The sequence below is a fragment of the Ischnura elegans genome, chromosome 3, assembly GCF_921293095.1.
Source record: "Ischnura elegans chromosome 3, ioIscEleg1.1, whole genome shotgun sequence".
Classification (NCBI taxonomy): Eukaryota; Metazoa; Arthropoda; class Insecta; order Odonata; family Coenagrionidae; genus Ischnura; species Ischnura elegans.
Genome location: NC_060248.1, coordinates 73,050,629 through 73,074,292, shown reverse-complemented (window position 1 = coordinate 73,074,292; position 23,664 = coordinate 73,050,629). Strand labels below are relative to the sequence as shown.

Below are 23,664 nucleotides of genomic sequence, written 5' to 3'. Positions count from 1 at the left end.
TTTTCATGTTATGGCACTAGTGCTGAACTTATAAAGAAAAAATTGAAACATTCGGGCACAATTAAGGTTTGTTACATTCCATGAGATGGTCCCCGAAGGCATAAATTGGTTACGTGTCAATAAGGTACATATGAAGAGTAATTCTAAGAGGAAACAACACACAAAGTTCAGTGAAATTTCAGTTTTATTTCATTCAACAACATTTGTATAAGTAAGATCTGAAATGAATTCCAGAAACATTAAGACTGATTCACACTAATCTATCCCTGTGTTATGATTCAACACTTACTCCTTACAATTTTGCCACAACGGACATAAATGACATCTTAATAACAACACTGTATGTACTATCAGTAAGGCAATTTTTCTTCACACTGAAATTTCTTTATTAACACTTTTATCACCATAGAGGAAGGAAGGCATATTTCACATTAACAACCATTAAGATTGAAGGACTGTCCATGCTTAGAATAGTACTGAAGAGGCATTTTGTGAAAGAATGTCACCTAATTAAGGAAACATCCTAACAAACCTTAATAAAGACCAGATCTATGGAACAAAAAAACAATAATGAGACAATAGCACCACATTTTTAGAAACAACACGTATAATCTTAAGCTTAGGATAAGAAAAGGTACAAGAATATCAATGTAACAAAAACTGACAATTAGAACATAACACTATGTTTACTTATAACTTTCTCAGCATCACATCCATAGGCGGATCCAGGGGGGGGGGACACGGGGGCACGTGCCCCCCCCAGACCCTCAAAAATATGCAAGATTTTTAATACGGTCCCATTATCATTGCGTTCGTTTTGTATTACGAGGTATCCTTGTGCCCCACCCAGAACAAAATCCTGGATACGGCCTTGCTTGTGCCCCTCCCAGAAAAAAATCCTGGATCCGCCCCTGATCACATCCATACATAAATAAGATGGTTCTGAAGTCACTTCTAATGCCAAAATCAATGGATTATCAAGTACATCAAACACTGAAATACTTCAAAGGCAACTGCATCACGGAGGATTTAAAGAATATTTCTCATTTAAAAATAATTTTTAATTTAGAACTTTGCAAAAATTTGCTCTGAATACGCATAAAAAAACCAGATGCAAGGACATAAAGGTGTTGATGGATAATTTGGGAAAGAAGTCAAGAAACCAAGCAAGATCATAATGTAAATACATACCTCAGGGAATTTTAAATTGAATAGGGCTACAGCACAAAGAGGATGAGTGACCCTACAGACTTAAAAAATTAATACATGAGCAAGTCTCATCAATAATTTTGAGTCAATGATTATTATGCACAAAGGTTAAGAAAACACACAGCTAAGTGTTTTCTTAACCTTTGTGCATCATGAAGGAGTTTCACCATGTTACGCCAACCACCATCGCATTTATCAATGATTATTATCAATTACGAATAGCCCCAAGGAGATTTGTAGACCTGGATAGACTAGAATCATGAATCCCCTTCTTACAAGCCATGTAAGTACACTAATAGGCTCATATTCATATTCCTCAGTCGTAGCGGCTTCCCCAAATTTGTCTTTCAGTTCAAAACGTTGCTAACAATGAAGCCCTTATTACCCCCAAGAAAAGCCACTGCTAAATATTTCTTCATTATAGATTTTTGTATTTGATATTTTAAAATAGCCTAAATTTTCTGAAGTCTTATAGACTAAAGGAAGTATGTAAAATATACTACATCTTTCTTTTCCACTACAATGGCACTATCATAAATACTTCGGGAGTATTTAAAATCAAAACTGAAAGGGAAAGCATTGAATGAACTTACCCCTCCATTTTATTTTTCTGATTGAGATCACAAGCCTTCTTGAATATTCTTGCAACTTAGTTACACAGACTCACACATCCTCATCTTGATGAAATGTCTCATAAAATTTGAGACAAAAAGATGAAGAGCAGTTAGGATGGAAGACAACCGTTGGAATTGGAATGAAATTAATAAGTTGAGAAATCTTCACGACCAAAATTCAGCCACACATCACAGATGACAATGGATTTATTTCATAGTGTCAACCTCCATTATAATTATGCACCAAACTGTAAGAGCATATTATTAAACCACTTTTTGCAATTCACCACAGGTACACAAGTTGCACATCAAATCTAACTTCTCTATCACCCAGTAGTATGCTTGAGGGCTTTGAAAAGAGAGATTATTTCATTTGTTACAGAAGACACTTAAAATATAATATATTGTGCAATTTTTTCAATTAATAGGAAATAAATAATCTTTCTCACATATTCTATATCAACTGAAGATAAATAATACTGATATTCAGAATAAATTATCGTATTAGATGAAAATTATGTAGTAAAAATATATTAACACATTTGGCTGAACTCATACAATAAATATGACTAGAAAACAGTACCACAATACATATTTTCCGATTACATAAGCATGCTACAAGGAGATATTCCTCACATGTAAAGTGTAAAAAACTCATGATGGAGCATTGCCACAATCCCAACTCATTTGAGTGAATAAGCCTCTAGGGCAGTATGAACTACTACCTTCCACATTCTGCTGCACATTTTCACCATCTTTCCGAGTAAGTATCAGCTCCAGAGGAGCTTTAGGGCGAGTGATAGGAAGACTTTTCATTTTGATTGGAGACGATGAGCCACTGGAAGGATTCGACAATGAAAACCCCAGAATTCCAGGGCTACTTCCAACTATGTCCCAATCAAATTTTACCATGAATGCTTCGGCAATGACCTGTTATATCAATATAAAATTTAAAAAATTAGAAACAATTCATTGAAACCCCACTCACTTCATACAATAAATTTTATAAAAAGCTATTGAAATTATAACTTGCAATTTTCCATGATTACAAAATTTATTATGACCTAGGTTCAAATATATACGGCTGTAATGCGGGGTGTATTAAAAACATTGAATGAGTGAAGCAGTGGGGGGGAGGTGGAGTAGTTGATTCTTCTTGGGACATGCAATTTTTTCACTTGAGGGACAGTATGGGTGAATGTTATAAGTACTGGTGGTCATTCTTAGGTGGAACCCTTTGTTCGAGTGCCTGCTAATCCACCCGGCTGCCTGCCTGCTTGAAGGACATACGACCACCACCACCATTAACGGAATGCCTCCTGAAACAACATCCCTGAATTCCACCAGAAATGATAACTGCCTCGTGGATCTTAGAATGTTTCTTTGAAAAATTTTGTTAACCCTAAAGACCCTGTAATTCCTGTGCTTACTATTCGAGACTCAAATGACCGATGGCGGCGCTGCTGTCAGTGACGTCAATTTCCAATATGGCCGCCAGAGTGATGGTAAAATCAAAACAATCATAAAGCATTGGCGTACGGAGAGAACATAAACCATAATATCAAGAGCTAATAAGATAGAAATATTCTATGAAAACCTCCGTACGGTGTATTTCTCGGCTTCTTTCGTTCGTAAGAAGATCTAGAACTGAAGAAAACTGCTTGACGATGAAACTAAAACTGCATTTAATGTACCTAATCATTACGATTCAGGTTTGATTCTCGACTTGCATCTATCCGACTCGTATTGCGTTACTTCCTAGCCATTTCTATGGAATACACTACAAAAGAACTTAATAGTATTTCAAACACAACCTGCCGCTTCAATACATGGAACCATAATCCATTTCAGGCAGTTTTCGTGTTGTATTTGGGTGCCACAGCCGTCTGCTTCACTGATGTGGATTGCTGTGTTCACCTATATTATTATCATATTTCCGGATAAGAAATGAACTAAATAGTTATGTGGTGTGATTTACCATTGGGAAATGAAATTTTTTGGTATGATTTAGAAATTTAAGGACGACTTAAGGATCTTTACTGTTGATTCCGTGTTCTTGGTAAAATCATGGGGACGATAGTTCTTCATTCTTTATCCCCATGTTGAAGTATGTACACACGAGTTACTGAACAGCAAGGTTTCAGATAAATAATGTATACTGCTACTAATTTAGCTATATTTAATAATTTTTTTAATAACTCCTCAGATGAAAATATACCTACAAGTTGGTGTAATTAATAGGTATTTTGCAAAAGGCTCGTATGTATGTTAGGTTTTATAAATCGTCTGCTTTGAGTTACAAAAACACATTCATTTGCTCAAAGTATTGAATTCAGAACTGGTATGCCCTATTCTCGAATTTAACAGTGTTATATGGCATCCTTATTATAAAGTGTAAATGATTACAACTGAAAGGGTACAAAGAAAATTTTAAACTACTACGGTGGATTCAATACTAAACATACCCCATACAGAGAAACAATGCATATTTTGGATATCCAACCGCTGATGGTTAGAAGGAAACTGAATGACCTGATATTTTTACATGAATTATGTCATAGTATGATATGTTGTACTGGTCTTAATAATATTAGTTTTAATCGTTCGGTTACCTCAGAAAGAAATTGCAATATTATCTTTGTAATATTCTGTAGAAACAATATTACTTATAGCAATCTTATTAACACCAGTTAATGGTTATTCGACAGAGCATCACATGAAATTGGCTGGGTTTTGAATTTAAATTGGGTGTCACAGTTAAATAATAATCCTTTGAATGAGTTATTGTAACTGTCTACGGGGAAAGGAATTTGGGGACTAAGTTTCTTTGCCCACTATTACATTTCAAAGTCGAAATGAAACTTGGCATTGCCTTGAATAGGTGAAAGTCGTCCATTTCTTGTCTGAAAGCAGTATGTTCTGTGACTATGTATGACTTCGAATAGACTACTGAATTGACACCTGGAATCAATCAAAATAAGCTAATATTGTTTACCATAATGCATATATTACTAATTTACATCGTGAGACGCTGTTAAAAATCGTTCTTTCAATGGTACAGTAGGTTCATCCTCCTTGCTATTGAAACTTAACGTCAATCTTGAGTTACTATGCTCAGCAACTTTAGGTATATTGTTCAATAGCACATCGCGCACAGAAGAAAAAAACACATTTATCAGACTAACACCGGCAAATACCATCCCGCTCATAATAATGGCGATGTATATATTGAGTATGTTATATTGAAAATCTCTAAAACAGCGATCACGGATATCGGATACTTTTATGCATTGGATATACGCTATTTTTCTACTTTTTTCTGCGTAACCTGACACACGAACGATTTTCAATTGAAACAACACTATATTAATAGCTATAACATGTAAAACCAACGTATCTCCATTAAAATCGTCCTAATGAAGAGCTTTCTGCTCCTTCCTACGTGCAGGAACAACAGCCGTCGCCTCGCTTTGAAGCAATTCCACTTGTGCTGCAGTTATTACAGGGTCGTAGAATTAAAGAATATTTAACTTCAAGTAACGGTAATAATTGCTTTGAAACCAAAAAGTAGGTATCACCCCGTAACTAGTCAATAAAACAGTGTAAAGGTCTCATATACACTATTCCTCATAGCACTACCGCGTCATGACCATCGTTCCTCTGTTTCCAGCGTTCTCCGCAAGGTGGTGTCTCCCTTGGCTGGAATCGCGAATAGTCTTTTTCCCAACTGATGACAGGTGACCTTGAACCCACTAGTATCCCTTTCACTATTCTAGCCAATCACAGAAGAGGGTGACAGGAAAGTGCGGAGGAGTCTTCAGTCTCTCTCTGACTTGCATTGACACATTGAAACTTAGGTCATAATAAATTTCATCACCGTGGAAAATTGTAAGTACGTATTTATGTATTTCAATATGGAAAAATTCCACTCCGTCACACTTGAATCTTTGGATTTTAGAAGCAAGGAAAAGTTACCAAGGAATGCATCGTACTTCCAAGGAATTTCTCAGTCGATATCACATAATTTTGAGCATTTAACTTGATGGCAACTTTATAGAAGCTCATGGCTTTCACATGCATATGAGTTGTTGAGGAGTCTATTCCTTTGAGAATAATTAAATTTCTGCCATTGTTGCTTCCAAGAAATTGCTTCCTTGGCTCTTGACAGGAAGGTCACCAGGGGGATGTAGAGCTCTCGGGGCCACAAGACCAATCAGCCGATTGTGAGAATGGCTTGCCAACACCCAGCACAGCATTTACGAGAGAGCATGGCCGAATAGGACAATAAAATATTTTATTCCTCAAAAGCTGTTCCTTAAATGCAAAAACACAGTAAGGGTGGCCCTAGAGATCTGCAACTTCTCATTTTAGCCTTAAAAATGGTCACTTAGTGTATTTGAAAATTAAATTATTATTGCATTTAGTTCTCTTGAGCCTCCTCTAGATGTTAAACAATTGACCTATTCTTTAGCACATTGATTCTACTCCTCATGGAACATTTTAAGAGGGTTTTTCAATCAAGAAATCCAAGAATCCTAGAAGATTGAAAAAAATAAGCCATACCCTAATGCAAGGAAATTTGCAACTATATTTTTTTTAAAGATCAGCAATTATATGTGTAAGATTGCTTGAATGATACCAAATGAGTATCAAAATATGATCACATTGTATTGAGTACTTTGGCAAGAATTGTTAGGAGGAATTGATGAATTTTCATTGGCAGCATGGTAAAAATCTACTAGAATTATGATGAAACACAGAAAGAAAGCCCTAATACTTTAAGAATCTGCCTTCCTCAAACCCAGAGTATCCATCATAATTTAAGGATATTACAATTAATAAAACAATCCATCTTTACACGTCTCAATGGCAGACAACATGACTGCTGTGACGATCAATGTAGAATCAACACTTTGTAGCATTTTTTTTAAGTATTCCCCTCAGAAATTTTTCCTTGGACAATCTACCCTCCAGACTTAGTCACAGCTCTTCAATGCTAAGGATATTTACACTCAGAACTCTAGCTTGGACCTTTGTCTCGACCCTGCCATCCAGTATTTCACCTTTTAAATAGCAGTCCTGCAGATGAATGTGTGCATGGGTTTTTTGGGAATCCAGAGGAGTGTTGTCCACACCTGTATCCCACAGTTTTGGAATGAGAATTAGTCCATAATTCTCCAAACATATCTCTCTGTCCCTCTAAGAACTCATCCTACTATGTATTTCCCTCTCCTCCACGGCTACCAATTGCCTGACTGAATGATTCCCTCATACCACCTAGGAACTGATGAGCAGACCAGATTGAAAAGGGCACTGTTTCCCTGCCAGCTGCATTGCCTGTCCTCCGTGTTGGCGTATTACCAGTTTTATGAAATTTCCAATCCACCTAGACAATGCAGAGAAGAATTGGGCAGAAAATTAGCTGATGGGATTTGGCCAATCCTCTCCGGGAAAAAAGCTCCTTGCCACCTCATCTCACTGCCTCGAAACGCTCAGGGGGCCACTCTTCTCCTAAATTTCCTCTCTTCTTGTGACATATGGATAACCAACTTCCCTTTCCAAGACACAAATACCACAACGAAAAGTCACTCTCTTGTTTGGTAACCATCACGTTGTTTGGATCTCTCACCTAATAATCCCCACATGCCAGCCAAGTCACTTTTGCCACATGAAGATTTGTCTTTTCTAAATAATGGTTTTGTGCTATTCAAATACTTGTTGTTAAGCTTTTTGAAATATATTCATCGACTTATTGTTCTTTCCTTCCATGGACGTACCCAGAATCAAAACTGGGAGGGGGCAAACTAGCCATGGTCGTTCAAGTCGTAACTTTTTTTGCACAGAAAAGGTTAATGAAACCAAAATTTTAAGGAAATTATGACAGCAATTTATTAGTTTTTATAATAATTTGCTTGAATAAATAATGATTTTTACTTTAGTTCCATGTCTTATACTAATATCAATTTTCTTCATAAGAAAATTTGTTCATAACTTTTGTTTTAAACTAAATTTATTTTCCCTTCTACGGGGGCAGTTGCACTCCCCTGCCCCTCATTGGGTACACCCATGTATCGTTCTTTGGTTTTGTTTGTCTTTGTGTAATTTTCCCTCATTTTGTGTTACTGACAGACAGAGGTGCAGCTAGGAATTAAGGCTGGGGGGGTTTTAGGCACAACTAATACTGGGGGATATGGAAAACCAACCAGGGTAATCAGGAGGTGCAGGGGCCCTCCCTAAAATTTTTTTAAGATAAATGGTACAAAATGGTGAGTTTTACAGCTTTCTGAGGGATATTTTATCAATCCTTACAATATTCCATTAGTCATATTCATCTAAGTAAGTAAAATGGATTAAACTTAAAAATTTCTTTTATCCCCCAAAACCCCCCTTGCAGCGCCACTACTGACAGATGGAAAAAGTTCTACTTCTTGTCAGGGCAAACGTTAGAAACAGCTGGTTGGAAAAGGTTTTGCAGAAATTTTTTAAACAAACTAACGTATACATGTTAACCTTTATACCAGCATATGGCCTTCATAACTTTAACATAAGCTACCAAATGAAATTCTTTTAGAGTTAAAAATAAATGAGAGGTGGTCATATACAACCTCAACACCTGTCCAAATGACCGCAAACGCATTCTAGTGTCAACTTATAGTGGTATAAGGTTCACTCAACTACTCTACCAATTGCTACGACAAAAAATTGTGTGATCCATCATGAAAAACATTAAGTGCTCAATACAAACCATTAAGATGTCCAGAATCATATTTTTCCCCAAACATCCTCTGGATCCTCCACCAAAGGTAAACATTTTATCCTCATCCCCGGCATTACTGAAAAACAAATAAATATGTGTTAATGTTTTTATGCAGCACAAAACATAAAATATTAAACCACCATTGAAGGTTATGCAATTACTAAAGATATGGTTCTCAGTAGCCTCACTGAAATCTATGAGAAGCATGCTACAAATTTTTCCAACAAGCAAAATAAAACTGGGCCATATGCTATGCCTGACAAGAAATGCTACATGTGGTGAAAAATTTTTACAAAGCATAATCACTGCCTTCAAAAAGAGGTTCCCTATACTTCTGCCTCCCTCCATCCTTCTCAAATGTAATTAAAGCCCAGCAGTAGCTAAATGAGCTGAGATTTGATTGATGATCAAATACCAAAGATATTTAAAAAATAAAGTCATTGTAATGCATGAATTTTTACAGTCAGCAGTAATATGAATAAAGTTATGAAATGAAATTATACAAACCAAGTGGTCCAACGCAGGGGGTCAAATTCATCAGGTCGAGGAAATAGATCAGGCTCCCGATGCGCAGGGGCACAAACATATAGTACTGTTCGACCTTTTTCAATAAGATAACCTCCAAGAGTGGTATCCCTATTAGCTACACGGTAACCACCAACAAAAGGAGGCCAGAGTCGGCAAACCTCCATCATTATGTGATAAAGTGAAAATGATGTAACATCTGGTCCATCTGCACTTCTCTCTGCTGTAAAGGCCTGAAATGAACAAATGGATGCACATAACATATGCAATTTCAAACAAAATACTTTGGAATTAACCATTAATGGAACAATATCTACCTCAACTATAACGGTAAATTAGTTACACTTTTAAAAGCTAGAAATATGAAAAGATTAAATAAGAGGGCACAATAAAAGACTTTCATTCATTAAAAGATGATTCTAAACTTCCTTCACCTGAATCCACGAATTGGTACATAAAAATGGGTATGTACAAAAGATTTGAAACATAGGTACAATGTAATGTAGAGCAATGCATGATGTGCCCACTGAAACCGGAAAATGGCTGAAATTTCTGAGAGAACATTTAGTGAAAGGTTTGTTTAATTTTTCAATTAACATTATGAAATTTAAAAAATAATTATTTACAAGGACACGGATGAAATTGAAAAAATAACTATTTACAAGGAGATTTTTATACCTCTCAAAGGTCATAGATTAAGGTATAAGGCGTAAAAAGAGCACTCAATCAGTTTATTCATATTTGTACAAGTGAGAGGCATGTAAACAGGTGGAAACTAAGTTGTTCTTTGCCTGGAAATCTTACTCAAAGGTTTAAGATCCCCCAAAGCTTAAAGATATAACCAACTGTGCCCTAAGGCCTTGCCAAGGTGACCTACTTATGGTAAGCAGAAGGTGGCGCCAATATATTGTATTCTATTGTTTGGCCCTCGGTGCACATTGATGAGAGGTGATCTCCTTAGTAGGGACACTTTAATAATGTTCCTTGAATTCTGTGAGGTATCTTTGGATTTGACCCCCCTTTCTGTAACCAGGCACAGAGCAGCCAGCTTTCCTGCCTACTTTAAGGCCTCATGTCCAAGTAGTGTTAACAATATACAGGCAGTGAATATAGTAAAATACACTACAATCATATTCCTATCAATTAAGCCTTTGTCAAGCATAGCCGATAAAAAAAATTAAGCATGAAAATATCCATGGTAAAAAAAACACTAGATTACTAAAAAAAACCTTTGCTTACAGCAAACTTGCAAGCAACTTTGGGATGAAGTTCACATTTAATACCAGACAGGCATGAAAGACTTCTTAGACAAACTACATTATTATAGAATCCTACAGTTCAGAAATAAATTTCAATAAATTTCATGCCAACATGAAAAATCAAGCATGCAATGAAATTACCTCAAGCCAAAATTGGGATGAAGCTAGGAAAGACGAAAGAATCGATGCAACTGCTTTAGGAATTAATGCTGAGATAAAAAGAAGAAGATGACTCTGTACAAACTCCACATCATCACAATGGCTCCGCAGCTCTTCCACAAAAGCTGAAAAAAAATCTTTGATGAAAACTAAGCTCAAGTTGAATTTTTCAACAGTAAACATGGAAAAATTGGAGTCTCAATGCATGCTCAGCTAAAAGGCCTCAGCATCAAAATGCGACTGAGCGAAGTAATTGAATAAAAACCTGCAGCTCCTGACTGTGCATGTGTGAGATGCAGGAATAATGTGCCACCAGAGAAGCAGCTAAATTTTCACCGAGAACAAATTTGGGGCTGTAATTGAATATAAAATTAATAATCTCATAGCACACATCCATCAAGTTACAATGGTCAATATCCTACTGAACTGTGACAAATATTGCTTAGGGCTTGGTGTCAAATACGAAAATATTGCACAAATGTTGGGCACATCTTTGCTCCATTCCATCTTTATTTAATTAGATGATGGTAAACTTTCTATGATAGATGAGTATTTGAGATCAGCTAGCATAGAAAGTCTACCATCTCAAATACTCATCTATCATAGAAAGTCTACTATCATCTAATTACATGAAGAGCAAAGGTGTGCCTTACATTTGCCAAATATTTTCTTGTTGACATCAAGCCCTCAGAATATTTGCCACAATTCAATATGATACTGTCCTTAGTAACTTGATATGAACTATGAGATTATAAATTTTTACATCAAATATGGTGCCACTAGATTTGTTCTAGATGAAAATTTAGCTGCTTCTCTGGTGGTATATTAATCCAAGGTTCTACTCCCAAGAAGTAAGTAGAAACAAAGTTAAGGGCATATAACCTATGCAGAAGGTAGCTATTTTATAAAAATCATTATGTACCAATATTTACCAGACTTTCATTTGTAATCTCTACTAATCTACAATCATATAAACCACAGTTGCATTGTTAGGGCCAAATATTGGAAACACCATAACTTTTTCATGAGCAGTCTGGCCTGGACCACTAGCATCATCAATCGCACTGCAAATTCACAACTCGAAACAACAACCTCAAAACCATGACATGAATGAAATCCTCCGCTGTCACTTTAACCTTTTCCCGTCGAATGTCGGGCGGAGCCAATGGGCATTTTCATATGCAGAAGACGTAACATCAAATATAGCTGTCATGGATTTTTCAATGCAAACGACCGGACATCGGCTCAAGCTGATGCAAGGGATGGGAAGTGACTGCTGAGGTAGCAATTGTCGGATGCATTAAGGCCCAGCCTGATATGTACCTAGATTAGCGAGACCTTAGGGCCACTCTATGAGCAATTAAGCCTGACCCTCCTTCTCATTTATGAACATCATCACCGCAGGAATTTGTTATATTGATAATTGTTTTTGGAATGATATATTTTGTTGCATATTGCAATTTTTTATACTCTGAAATGAATTCTTCGTTTTTATTGTGCATAAGCAATTTTTAAACAAAATTTTATCATTAAAAATATCGAAATTCAGGACTTATAGTCTTAGTACCTTGTGTTTACTAATTTTGATGTTATTAACGCTAGAAATCTGCTTAAAATTCCATAATGCTTAAAAAAGTCATAAATCCTTTAAGCAGAGTAAATTATTGAAAACCAAATACAATATTTGGTTGAAAAAACACTGATAATACAAAATTTGACTGTGGATTCATGCTATTATAGGGTTAGAGGGTCTTGACCAGTGCCCGGGGTAAGGCACGGACACCCCATAGAGTTGTATCCCAAATTGGAGGGACGAGAATACCAGGTAACTCCACCCAAAAAAAGAGCTCTGTAAAGAGAGGTTTAAAATATTACTACTCTACTCGTAGCATGGAAAATATTTTCCTATAGTAGGCGCCGGCAGGAAAGGGTTAAACAGAGTGACTTCAATGGACTGGGTAGATATTGGGGCCAGCTGCCTCAATGATAAGAGTGCATCGAGGGGCATATCTGCTTACATAAATCTATAGTTGAAGTTACGAATGAAGTAGAGTATGGCTCTCACAACTCAAAATTAGTAGAGTATGTTGTCTCACAACAAAACACCAACTATGGCTCGAGTGTGGTAGTTATTACCACTTAGGTAACAGTGACGAATTGATGAAGAGTTCATCCACTAAAGCAAGAAAATGATCATGTGAAGAAAATAGCTGTTATGTCACAAGGTTATAAGAGGTTACACATAGCAATTAGCCAAATTTATTGCATCTAAAATCAATTTAGAATAAAATCAGTGAATAAATATCACTAAATATTTAGAATATTAATGAATATCTGATGTCTGTGTATTTTTTAGGGTTCAAATGAAGCAGTATCAAATTTTCGTATGCATACCAAAACAACCTAATCATGAAATAATATTTTATTCAACTAAATCCTACAGCCTCAAGGTTTGTATCATTAGGTAAGGGTTGAGCTCACTCTGGACTAAGCCATGAGTGTTATAAAACCCAGAGTGCACATTACCCAGCAGTGAGAATCTTCGGTTCCCTAGCGGTGTCCCACTAAATAGGCCATGAAAACAGACCAAAAAACCTAATTTTACACTAAAAATTACCAAGAAGAATTCTGAAGCTTCAGAATTATATTTGTTTGCATTATGATCCGAGTAAAATCTGAATAAATACACAGGACCATCTCTAATTGATTCAGTAGTTCTCCCTTTTTTTAAGAACAGAAATCTCTTTGCAATGATGGTGTGAGATTCTACCTTCCCAATCCTTTGAAACCTTATAAAAACCCACTAAATTCTTCTCATCGTACAAACACATTCACGAGTGCATAGTGAAAAAGTCCAAAGACTTGCATTCCCGGCTTCTGGAATGAAACCTGGCAACGGTGAAACACTTCCAAGTCCATTGTCTAGTTTCCAAGGTTCATTTCATTATAAATTTAGACTCCTTTTCTCATGACAAAATTCTTAAAGCCACCGGAGCTAATCAAAACCATTGAAATTGGAAGTATTTTTCCCTTAGACTTGCTCTTATTTCTAATTTAGACCACCTAGATACCAATGCAGTAGGACTGTATTGCAAAAAGCAAACTCAATGCCATATAGCATGGGCTGCGCAGATTATTTACATAAATGCCATTCAAACGCAAACTGGGGAAAAACAGGTTTCCAAAAGGGAATTAATCAGGAACATCAACACAAGTATCAATTAAATTACCAGCATTTTGAGCATCCATCTTCTCCGTGATAATGGTTAATAATTGCTCCTTGGCATCCATTGCACGACGATAGGCTGAGCTGAGTACAAGGGGGACTTTTACATTGATGGGGACGGAAATGAGACCTATAAAAAAGAAACAAAGGGATGCTAATTTTCATACTCCCACCCAAGAAAAAACATCTAATTCGAATGCCCTCAAATGATTACAAATGATTTCTTACCATGCCAGTGAGTAATAGAAAGAGCCAAAATATCTTCAGCAAGTTTAGAAGAAATTTCAGGGTCTATGTCCAAGAAGATTCTAAGGGTTAGATTCATTCCTAGAATTTTGAACTCTTTGTACATATCAATGGGCTGTCCAGTAGGCAAAGTACTTGACCAATGATGGAAAACAGAGAGGGCCTTTTCCTGCAAAACCAAAAAATGAATCTATATTAAAAATCACATTTAAGGGAATTCATCAAGTATGATAGTGCGCACAGTAGACAATCATCATTATGAAAAAGACATTCCAATGAATTCCGAGATACATTCAGTAGGCAAGCAGCTGCCCCCTTGCTTATTACTGTAAGCCTCAGACCCCTTCAGCAACAGCAGACCCTTCCAAAATATCTTCCCTCGTTTTAATTTTCATCGTAGCAACTCTCATTGATCACAACCCCTATCCCAGATTCTTGATCTATCTTCATGCCACTGGAACTGTATCCTTAAGAGAACACATTTTGGCTGGATTTCAAATTTCCAATTCATAAGAGATGCAGTCAAAAAGAAGGACACCAAGGTCTACAGACTTTTCAACCAAATTCACTTTTAAAGTAATTCACACAAAAGCAAAGTGATTTGAGGACACCATTTGAAACTCGCACTTATTTAGTAAGGTCATAAAACTGTCATTTCCACGATGGAATGAGCAGACAGGAGCAAGCATGGGAATTCTTAAAATAATTCTTCCATCTTTGAGATTACAGATACATAACTCGCCAGAGATTAAACCAATACAGCACCACAATGCAAATGATACCACCTGTCAGTATAATGGCATGGAAGAGGATTTAATTTAAGAAATCAACAGTAATTATAAGTGATTATAAGAAAATGCATATTAAAGTAAGCAGAAAAATTAAATAAGTGCTGCAATCATGTACCTGTACAAATGTTAGGGACTCCAATTTTTCAATTCCCTATCACACAAAATAAAATCTACTCTTTACATAGCAATAACGGTTCAATTGAATATTTTTCACTGGAATATTTCCAATAGGGATTTTACCAAAGAAAGATGAAAGGAACAATTTATTTAATCAACTGACAATGCCTATAAATCTATATTAAACGATAATAATTACCTTGTAATTCAGTATACAATCAGGGTGTAACAAGGGCTTCAAAATATCTCTGAATCTTTGAGCATCTTCTCCATCCACCAGCAGAACATTGTCCCCAAACAGCTGGAGGCATTGCTCCCTTAGCCCCCGATCAAAATGATCTTCTTTCTCTATATTAAAGGAAATAAATTTTCAGCATTAAAGATAGAAGTCTGAAATCTAAGTATTACCAACTAAGTTAATGTTCAAAACAGGCATACTTCGATTCAGCATATTGACCATGAAGTGATAACAGTCGATTATTAAGTAAAAAATGACGAGTGGTAAGGTAAAAATTCTGCGATGTCACTAACCGTATAACAGTTCTCTGATTGCGCTGTTAGATGCGACGACAACCGTCGGTTTGAGGAGGAGCCTTGTCATGAAAATAGGTGATTTGTACTGCGAGGAGAGTCTTTCCACAAAATCCAAGGGACATTTCCCAAAATCGAGGCTCTTGTCTCCGAGAATGACATGTCCCGTAGAGCCAGGCACTTTGCTCATCGTCCACTCAGCCAAAACCACCTACACTCCGCAATCAACACCGGTATGGTTTCGGATACATTGACCTATTTGGAATAAACAAAATAACATTAAGAGAAAAAAGATACTTAATCAAAAAAATAATTCGCTGAAATGTATTTTTCATCAAAATTGATTTTTACATGCCATACATTTCTCCCGATGAATTTACCTCAATTTATGCCTGACGTTCTGTCATATTTACAGTAACATGCGACCATCTCCCGCAGTCTGCTTGAGTCTGGCACCAAGACTTACGTAGTTCGCGTTTTGGCCGCAGGGCAGCACTATTAGCGGTTTCAGAGAGCCCATCCAAATCAATGATTGGTAAAGCTACCTAAATGTATCAAAATATTTCCTTCCAGTGCCCAATACCCAGACCACCAAGAAATAAGGAATGCAGCAGCAAGAAACAGTGCAATTCCTCAGTACGCTATATTTCATGAAAGGTATAATTTTTTAAATTTATCATACAGCCCGGTTTAACTTTCTGATATCATTACTTTCGGGTAGGGTACCCCAATAGTAATAGGACACACATTTACTCTCAGAGAACTTGAAATTCATCTTAAGCGCTAAACGTAAATCTGAGCACCTACGGCACCTACCGACACCGACCAGCACCGTCGGGGCTGGCTGGGGCTGGGAAATTTAGCGGATCGATAACGTGACGGATACGGGTCGGTGACGGCTTCGATGCTCCAAGCTGTCCTCATGACTGCAGTAACTGACGTGGGGCTCGACAGGGAGGCTGTACCTAAATAAAGGAATTGACTGATTTTTAAAAGCAGTTTTGAGTAGCACTATACGCTTGAATTTTCAGTCGAATTAGTCTTGAGGTATTCCCTTGAAGCGGTCCAGGAAACCACTGCGGCCATGCGATCATTATCTATCGGGAATTTTTGAAGATAATTGAACCGGAATTCGTAAAACGAAGTTTTTGAGTTGTCACTGTAGTAATGGACGATGAGAAATTGATATATTTGGTGCGTCAACACGAAGAACTGTTCAACGTTTCACATAAAAAATACAGTGACAACAGCCAAAAAGATAAAACATGGAGAGCCATCGGAGCGGAATTACATCAGTCAGGTATGTCAATTAATCATCTCATATCACTAATTTTGAAAACTATTTAAATCGTGTATGGATAGTTTTTTTTTAGTATTTTGGGTTTAATTAAACCAGATGAGTGATCTGCAACTCAAGCCGCTCAGGCTAGAAAGACACACTGAATTGGTGAACGGTGCGGTTAGTAAATGTAAATACAATTTGCTGCCTGACAATTAGCTTTTCATCATTTTTATGACGGATAGAGCTAGGATATATTTATGTGTCTCAGCAGCACAGTTTCTGCCCCAGAATTAATTCCTACGACAAAAAAAGCAGTGGCGTAACTAGGAATATGATTTTGGGGGGGATGAAGGAGCACGGCAGGGGAACCCCTCCCTCCCAGGCAAAACGCTTTTCGCGAAAATATTTGAAAGGTAATACAGCTTTGAGAGAGAGTCGAAATTTTTGAAAATTGGCACGGAAGGAAATATATTTTTCATTATTTTGGCACTTAAAATTATACTTTAAGCAAATGCAATTACTATTTAAAAAATAAGACAATAGTTTTAAAATAATTTTTTTATTTGTCTAAGGCTTTTGGGGGGGGGGGTCTATCCCCCCATCCCTCCCCCCATAGTTGCGCCACTGAAAAGAAGGAAATCGCATGGAAATTCGACCAATACGGACGTTCTTAAAATGTAAAACATTTTAACTGATTTTCGCGAAGATATTTAAAAGGTAATGCAGCTTTGAGAGAGAGTCGAAATTGAGTCGAGTTGAGAGTCGAAATGTTCCTAAATAAGGCTAATACGGCCATTTTTTCTCACAGAAAAAGTAACTTAACTGTCACTAACTTTTTTGAAATCAAAGACCGCGCGGTTCCCGCTTTTAATATACCGTTGAATACATTGCTTTCAATAATTGAGTAGCATCCGTTTTTCTAAAAGGTCTAGCAAATCTTAGTATCTAGGCACTGCATCAGTGTCTGGTGAGGGTTTAATAGTAAAGTCATCTAAACAGGTAAGAAAATAAGACCCCCATAGTCGAGCGATCATTTTCATCGCACAACGCTTGTCTTGAAAAATCAATCACTCTCTTTGATTTTCTCAATGATTTTCATATAAGCTCATAATAACCATATTGGCAAAACACTGAATCAGTCGCTCTATTTTAACAGTAGACTTCAACTGATTGAATAATAATTAGGAAGTAGACATACGATGCGTAAGGAGAGGCTTGGTGAAAAAATTTATTTTTGTACCTCAGATAGTTTGACAAATATAATTGACCCATATTTTTCCGTTTTTTTATTCGTTGTCTTCCTCTGGAAGTATATGCGCTGAAGATTGAAGTTCATGATCTTTTGGGAGAAAGATAGGAGAAGAGTTGATGATACCACTGGCTTATTCCGTCTTATCACCGTGGGTGCTACGCTGTTCTTTTATACTTCATTTCCACTAATTAAGAATGGAGGCAGAGCTGTGATAACGTCACGAACTTTTCGAGAGGGGAATTTAGTAATCATAGGATGAAAGGTAGTCAGTATTGACAACTCCAACCTTTTTAAAACAGATGAGCGTTTATAACCTTTCAGCGTCTGGCTTAACTATGAGAGGGATGTGGGGATAGATCCCCCCCTAAGCCTCAGAGAATATTATAGCACCAGGATAAGCAGTAGGTGCGAGATTAATAAATTGTGGAATTTTAAAGATAAATGGTGAGTTTTACGGTTCTCTGAGGGATATTTTATTAATCCTTACACTATTCTATTAGTATACTAATGTTTTCCTGCTGTGATGATTTCCCGCGGAATTACGAGTGAAACCCAAATTATAGGTGCCAAAATGTTCTAAAATGTATTTCCAGGTATGTCATTTTTCAAAAATTTTCTCGTTGCCTAGGGAGGGAGGGGGGGTCCTCTCCATCCCCTCCCCAAAGCATACACCTAGTTACGTCACTGTTTCCAGCAGTAATTTTTTAGGGTATTTGAACAATCGAAAAACTTAAACTCTCAGGAAACTAAATAAAATTTGGCATCATTTTTTCCGACGAAAAGCATTTGATTAAGATATTTTTAGCATTTTTCTCCACTTGTTAGGGTAATTTACCTCAAAAAATTCCTCAACTTTACTCATCGGTATTTCACATTGCACCTTCATGAGTGGTGGAAAATATGTTAGTTTTACAGTGAGAATTACCAGATGAACAAAAAAGGAAAGGTTTTCTAACCCGGAGATAATTAATAACGAGATGTTACGCTTGAGGACAAAGAAAATACGGATGAAGAATTAAAGTCATGAAGTGCTGGATAATGCCGAAACGACGACTCGAGGAGGAAATACGAGAATCTTCTTCTAGTAACAGACACAGGAAAAACTCAAGTTGGGGCGCAAAAGATATTTTGAGCTAAGTACCTATACTTTTATCGTCAGGAAAAATGATCAAGTTACATGCAAACTTTAAGATAGTTTTATATAAACTGATTATAAACATATACAAGGCAATGCTGTCTCATGAAATGAAAAAGTTACAAACGTGGTTCTGCATTGTTCGACAGTGCGGGCAGCCCTGCAAGGGGGCGCGCCCCCTGCGACCACCATATGTATCCGCCACTGTCTTCTCCTGGCGTTTGTGTTGTTGTTATGATAGCAAACGAAGACGCGATGGCTGAAAAATGGTAGGAAGATAGACGTAAAATAAGTTCTAAGTGAAGTCAGAGAGGCTATGAAACTTACAGGCAAAAATACGAGAGATAGAAGATGGCTGGAGCGAGTACTCACGGGAAATTGTATTAATATTAGGCCCCTGATAGGTAGGTTAATACTTTAAAAGGGGGACTAAGGATTTAGAAGGGAAGAAACGAGAAAGAATGAATTCTAAGGATAATGATTTCACGTAACAGGGCAGAACCGGTGGTTGAGTTTTAATTTAAAATATTAAATTAGGAATTCCTTACATAAAAACCTACTTAAACTGGTATATTACTGCTAATTAACACCATATTCACTTACGCATGCGCATGTATTAACAACGGAAAAATAATAATTATTCACCTCCTTCAAGTTTTAAAGCTTCAAAGGTTACACATACGGTTATACACAGCTGAAAATAGTATGTGAGCCTTGAATGCAGAATCAGAATTATGTCTCCAACTATGCGCGTAGTGAGAGAAATTAAAAAAAGTGTCTTAAAAATGCTGGTAGTAAAACAAGATTCCAAAAAACATATGACGCTTGTAAAAGGAAACGAAAAACTAGGGAAGCATTATAAAGATTCGAAAGCATTGCGGCAGTCGGTTCAGTACTCATTTTATGATGGTCATTTTAAAAGTTGGCGATATACACTACCGAAAGGTACGGAGATGCCCAAGACCACCTCATCCGGTGAGGTCGAGAGCCCTCAATGTTACAAAACTAATAAAAATATCGTTGCTAGGGTAAAAAGGGTGGGAGGGCGAGTTACCTCTGCGATCTCACCGTGAAATTACTGAATGACATAACAAGACTGCCGAACCCAATTATTTTTGGACAGCGTTGCGGAAAAATTCTCTTTAATGAGGGCCTTGTGAAGTCCATCGCCTTATGTATTTCTCTCTGGCTTCATATAAGCAATCCGGATGAGTGCTCGCCAGATTTCCAATCAGTCTTTTTGTAAACATTCAATACAAAACCTAAAGAAAGTTCCATGTATTATATTAGAGAGGCTACATTTTCGTGTTGTCATTAGAAGCGCTTGGTATAGCTTATTCCCAGGTTACAAAGATAACGAGAGGTCTTGGGAAATAACATCATATTTAATCGATTGTTCTGACCGCCAGTAATATATCTTACTGAACATATTCGATCGTTTTGAAGCGTTGTCTCAATTTAAAAAAAAAATTGAAATAAACCAAATATTACTATCAAATAGACTCCCGAGACTTTTGATGTCATGATCAATTAATAATTTAAGAATCATTCATATTTGCGAAAAAGAAACCCAAGGCGCACAAAAGTAAATAAGGGCCAATCCGGATGTCAAGTTTACGAAGTATATTCGGTCTAGCTTTTGCTACTGGAATTCTTAAGCAATACTTAATAACTATTTTCTTCGAATCACTCTAGAGTGCTATTATTCGATGAATATATAAGTCATTTAGCATATGGGTGCTGTTAATTATTGACAGCGAGATATTTATCACGTAAATTCAAAGTATGAGCTCGTGATTTCATTGGAGATTTGGTTCATTACTCATTTGGCTCATTCACTTGAAAATGAGCGAAGAGGAATGCTGAAACCTACGGCGATGAAACAGGGAGGGAAGAATAGTGAACCCTTAAAAATTTCCAGACCATTTTCGTATGACGCAGAACATTGAGTCTTGTGGAACTAACAGCTGCAAATAGCGTACACTCTTAATAATAGACGAGGACAGCAGAAACTGTATATTTTTGCCTCAATAACCTCCGTTAACAGACGCACTACGCGCTAACCTCAGAAAATTTCCCGTCCTCCTAACAATAAGCACCATTTGTTGAAAGCTCATTGCTTACAAAGAACTTCAGAAAAAAAAACAACCATCAAATTGGGCGAAAAACTTTGTTGGCATACTTGTTATTGGTCCCTCCTTTTTATTGCCACGAATACTTTACCTTGGGTGTTGTGAAATCATATAAGAACTGGGCTCTGCCTTGGCTATCGATGGAAGACTTGTGTGGGAAGAAATAGTAAGAGGAAATCTTTTTATTAATTTAGTTTTGATAATGGAGATACCAAGAGTCACCATATGAACAGCAATTAGCAATACTTTCATTGGGAATATTTTAGGCTAAAAGAGATTTGCTTCAATATTTAGAAAATTAAAATGTTAAAATTCATGAAAAACATCAAACGACGCAGTTACAGCGCATAAAAACCGCCTCTTAATTGTCTGGACAGCAACCCACTCTGAATAGCGGAAACCTCCCAATAGCGAAAAATTTCTGTCCCATACATGTCCGCTATAAGTAGGTCTGACTGCAGTAAGCAATGAATCAAAATAAGGGAAATCTTAATCTCGATTTTTTAAACTATCGAATTTGGATATAAAATACTAAGTTAACGAGTCCATTTCAGATTTCTGTTACTACGCTATCATACATTTTGATAGTTAAGGATCATTTAATTCTCAATGACCATTTGTGCATGGCTATTTGACTTATGTATGATCGCGTACCACATCGTAATTTTCTACCACTAAAACTGTAGCAATGAAAGTATTTATAAACAATGTTTTGATTCTAGGTGGCGCTTGCAAAATGAGATGGTTCAACTTGAGAGATCAATATAGGAGAGCTATGAAGAGTAAAAGAGTAAAAGGTGCCCACGCTGCGGAAAATAAAAAGAAATGGAAATACGAAGATGAAATGTCATTTTTGCTTCCGTTTTTACAAGAGCGGGATGCCGTTCCGTTCTTGTTGCCACTGGATGAATTCAACAACTGCAATGATGGAGAGATGGGGGAATCGCAAACCATGTACGCAATGGAGGAAAGCGTCGACGATGTGAAGGAAAAGGATGACCAAGAACCCCCATCCAAGACCCAGGAACGTGAAAGAGGGACACCTGATATCCATCGCAGAAGAGGGAGAAGAAAATTATTGCCACGTCGATCTCTGTCGGCAGTGCTAATGAAGTATGTAATGGAAAAGAGCAAGATAGCGAGTAAAACGGATCAAATTGACAATTTCTTCCAGAGTGTAGCGGCATCTGTGAGGACTCTCACTCCAATTCGGCAAAACTTGGTGAAATCTAAAATATTCACAATTGTGTCCGAAATAGAACTAGATCAACTGAAGGAAGAAGTGCGGGAACGGGAATAATAATTTAAAATTGCTGGTGGAATTAGAAAATATCAGGCTGAATATGAGGATGAAATCCATGTTTCAGGAACACAAGATTGGTATTACGGATCAATCTGCCGTCTCCAAGCGCAAATTTCATGAAATTCCAACGGCCAAGAATTTGAAGCTGTAAATGTGTTTTATTGCCTACATGTGTACGAGAAATAGTCTAAAATTTGTTTGTGTATTTAATTTGAGTAAATATACACTACTTTTCAATTATTTTCCCAATTAGGTAAGAATTTTCAATGTGATAATGTAGTGCTAAGTTCAAAAACTTCTTTTGAAGAAGAATTTGGTGTTTTTGAAACCCTAAATTGGTGTTTCTTTATGCTGTGATAATGCGAAATGCTTTGTTCCGTGTGAAGTTTTCGTTGTAGTATTTTTACTGCATGATAGATATATTTGAATAAACGATTCAACCATCATGGTTCTCAATCTTTTATTTCACTTGCAGTTCAGTGCATTTTTTTCCACGAGGCCTCACATTTCCCATTTCATCTGGAATGCGAACAATAAAATGCATACAGAATTTTCATGAAATAGGTCACCCAATTTTTTCACGCTTTGAACCAGAAATCCAGCAAAATTAAAGCAGAGCGATTTCTGCAGCCACTACATGGTACTGCATTGTGTCAGTTTCAGAAAATAAATTTCTCGGAAGTACTTAAAATCATTTCTCAAGAAATGTTTTGAAAACGGAATTCATGGAATCATTGGGAAACAGAAATATCGAGAGAGAATCTGGAAAGATATTTACGACAATATTTCAATATTCAGCAAAAATTGCGAGTCTTGATTACTAACTTACTACAGCCTCAAAAATACAAATGGTGAGATTTTCCAGTTGATTGAATTTACAATTTCGCTCCATGGACGGATATTTAGTTCGCTGAGAACTAGGCACGCTAAAGAAAGCTTAAGGGTTCACGGTTGAGCTTCATGTGATGTCTTTGGTTTTAAAGTTCGATATTGAGAATAATTGACAAAACATGAAGCTTGGGCATGGTAACTGAAGTAAAGCAAATTGATTCATACCTTGGTTTCATAATTACTATATGTCGCGTCTCCAGAGAGGGGCTACGGGGACAACAACCCCTCTTATGTA

General features: G+C 36.8%; 2 protein-coding genes across 3 annotated transcripts; one reads left to right on the top strand and one right to left on the bottom strand.

Annotated features, from left to right (window-relative positions):
* Nucleotides 1-1,388: 1,388 nt before the first annotated feature.
* Nucleotides 1,389-15,920, bottom strand: LOC124156010 (cytochrome P450 26A1-like). Of its 2 annotated transcripts, none has more exons than XM_046530291.1 (9): nucleotides 15,815-15,920; nucleotides 15,435-15,689; nucleotides 15,103-15,251; nucleotides 13,978-14,164; nucleotides 13,754-13,879; nucleotides 10,506-10,648; nucleotides 9,088-9,338; nucleotides 8,569-8,656; nucleotides 1,389-2,753 (listed from the first exon to the last, which is right to left on the bottom strand). In XM_046530291.1, exons 2-9 carry the CDS (start codon nucleotides 15,622-15,624, stop codon nucleotides 2,478-2,480), a joined length of 1,410 nt encoding a protein of 469 aa, XP_046386247.1. In that variant the 5' UTR covers nucleotides 15,625-15,689; nucleotides 15,815-15,920; the 3' UTR covers nucleotides 1,389-2,477. The 2 variants fall into 2 exon arrangements, with proteins under 2 accessions (XP_046386247.1, XP_046386248.1); XM_046530292.1 differs by having other exon boundaries at nucleotides 15,795-15,847.
* Nucleotides 15,921-16,328: 408 nt separating this feature from the next.
* LOC124156009 lies at nucleotides 16,329-22,984 on the top strand. Its single transcript, XM_046530289.1, has 2 exons — nucleotides 16,329-16,734; nucleotides 21,958-22,984. Exons 1-2 carry the CDS (start codon nucleotides 16,602-16,604, stop codon nucleotides 22,533-22,535), a joined length of 711 nt encoding a protein of 236 aa, XP_046386245.1. The 5' UTR covers nucleotides 16,329-16,601; the 3' UTR covers nucleotides 22,536-22,984.
* The last annotated feature ends 680 nt before the right edge of the window (nucleotides 22,985-23,664 follow it).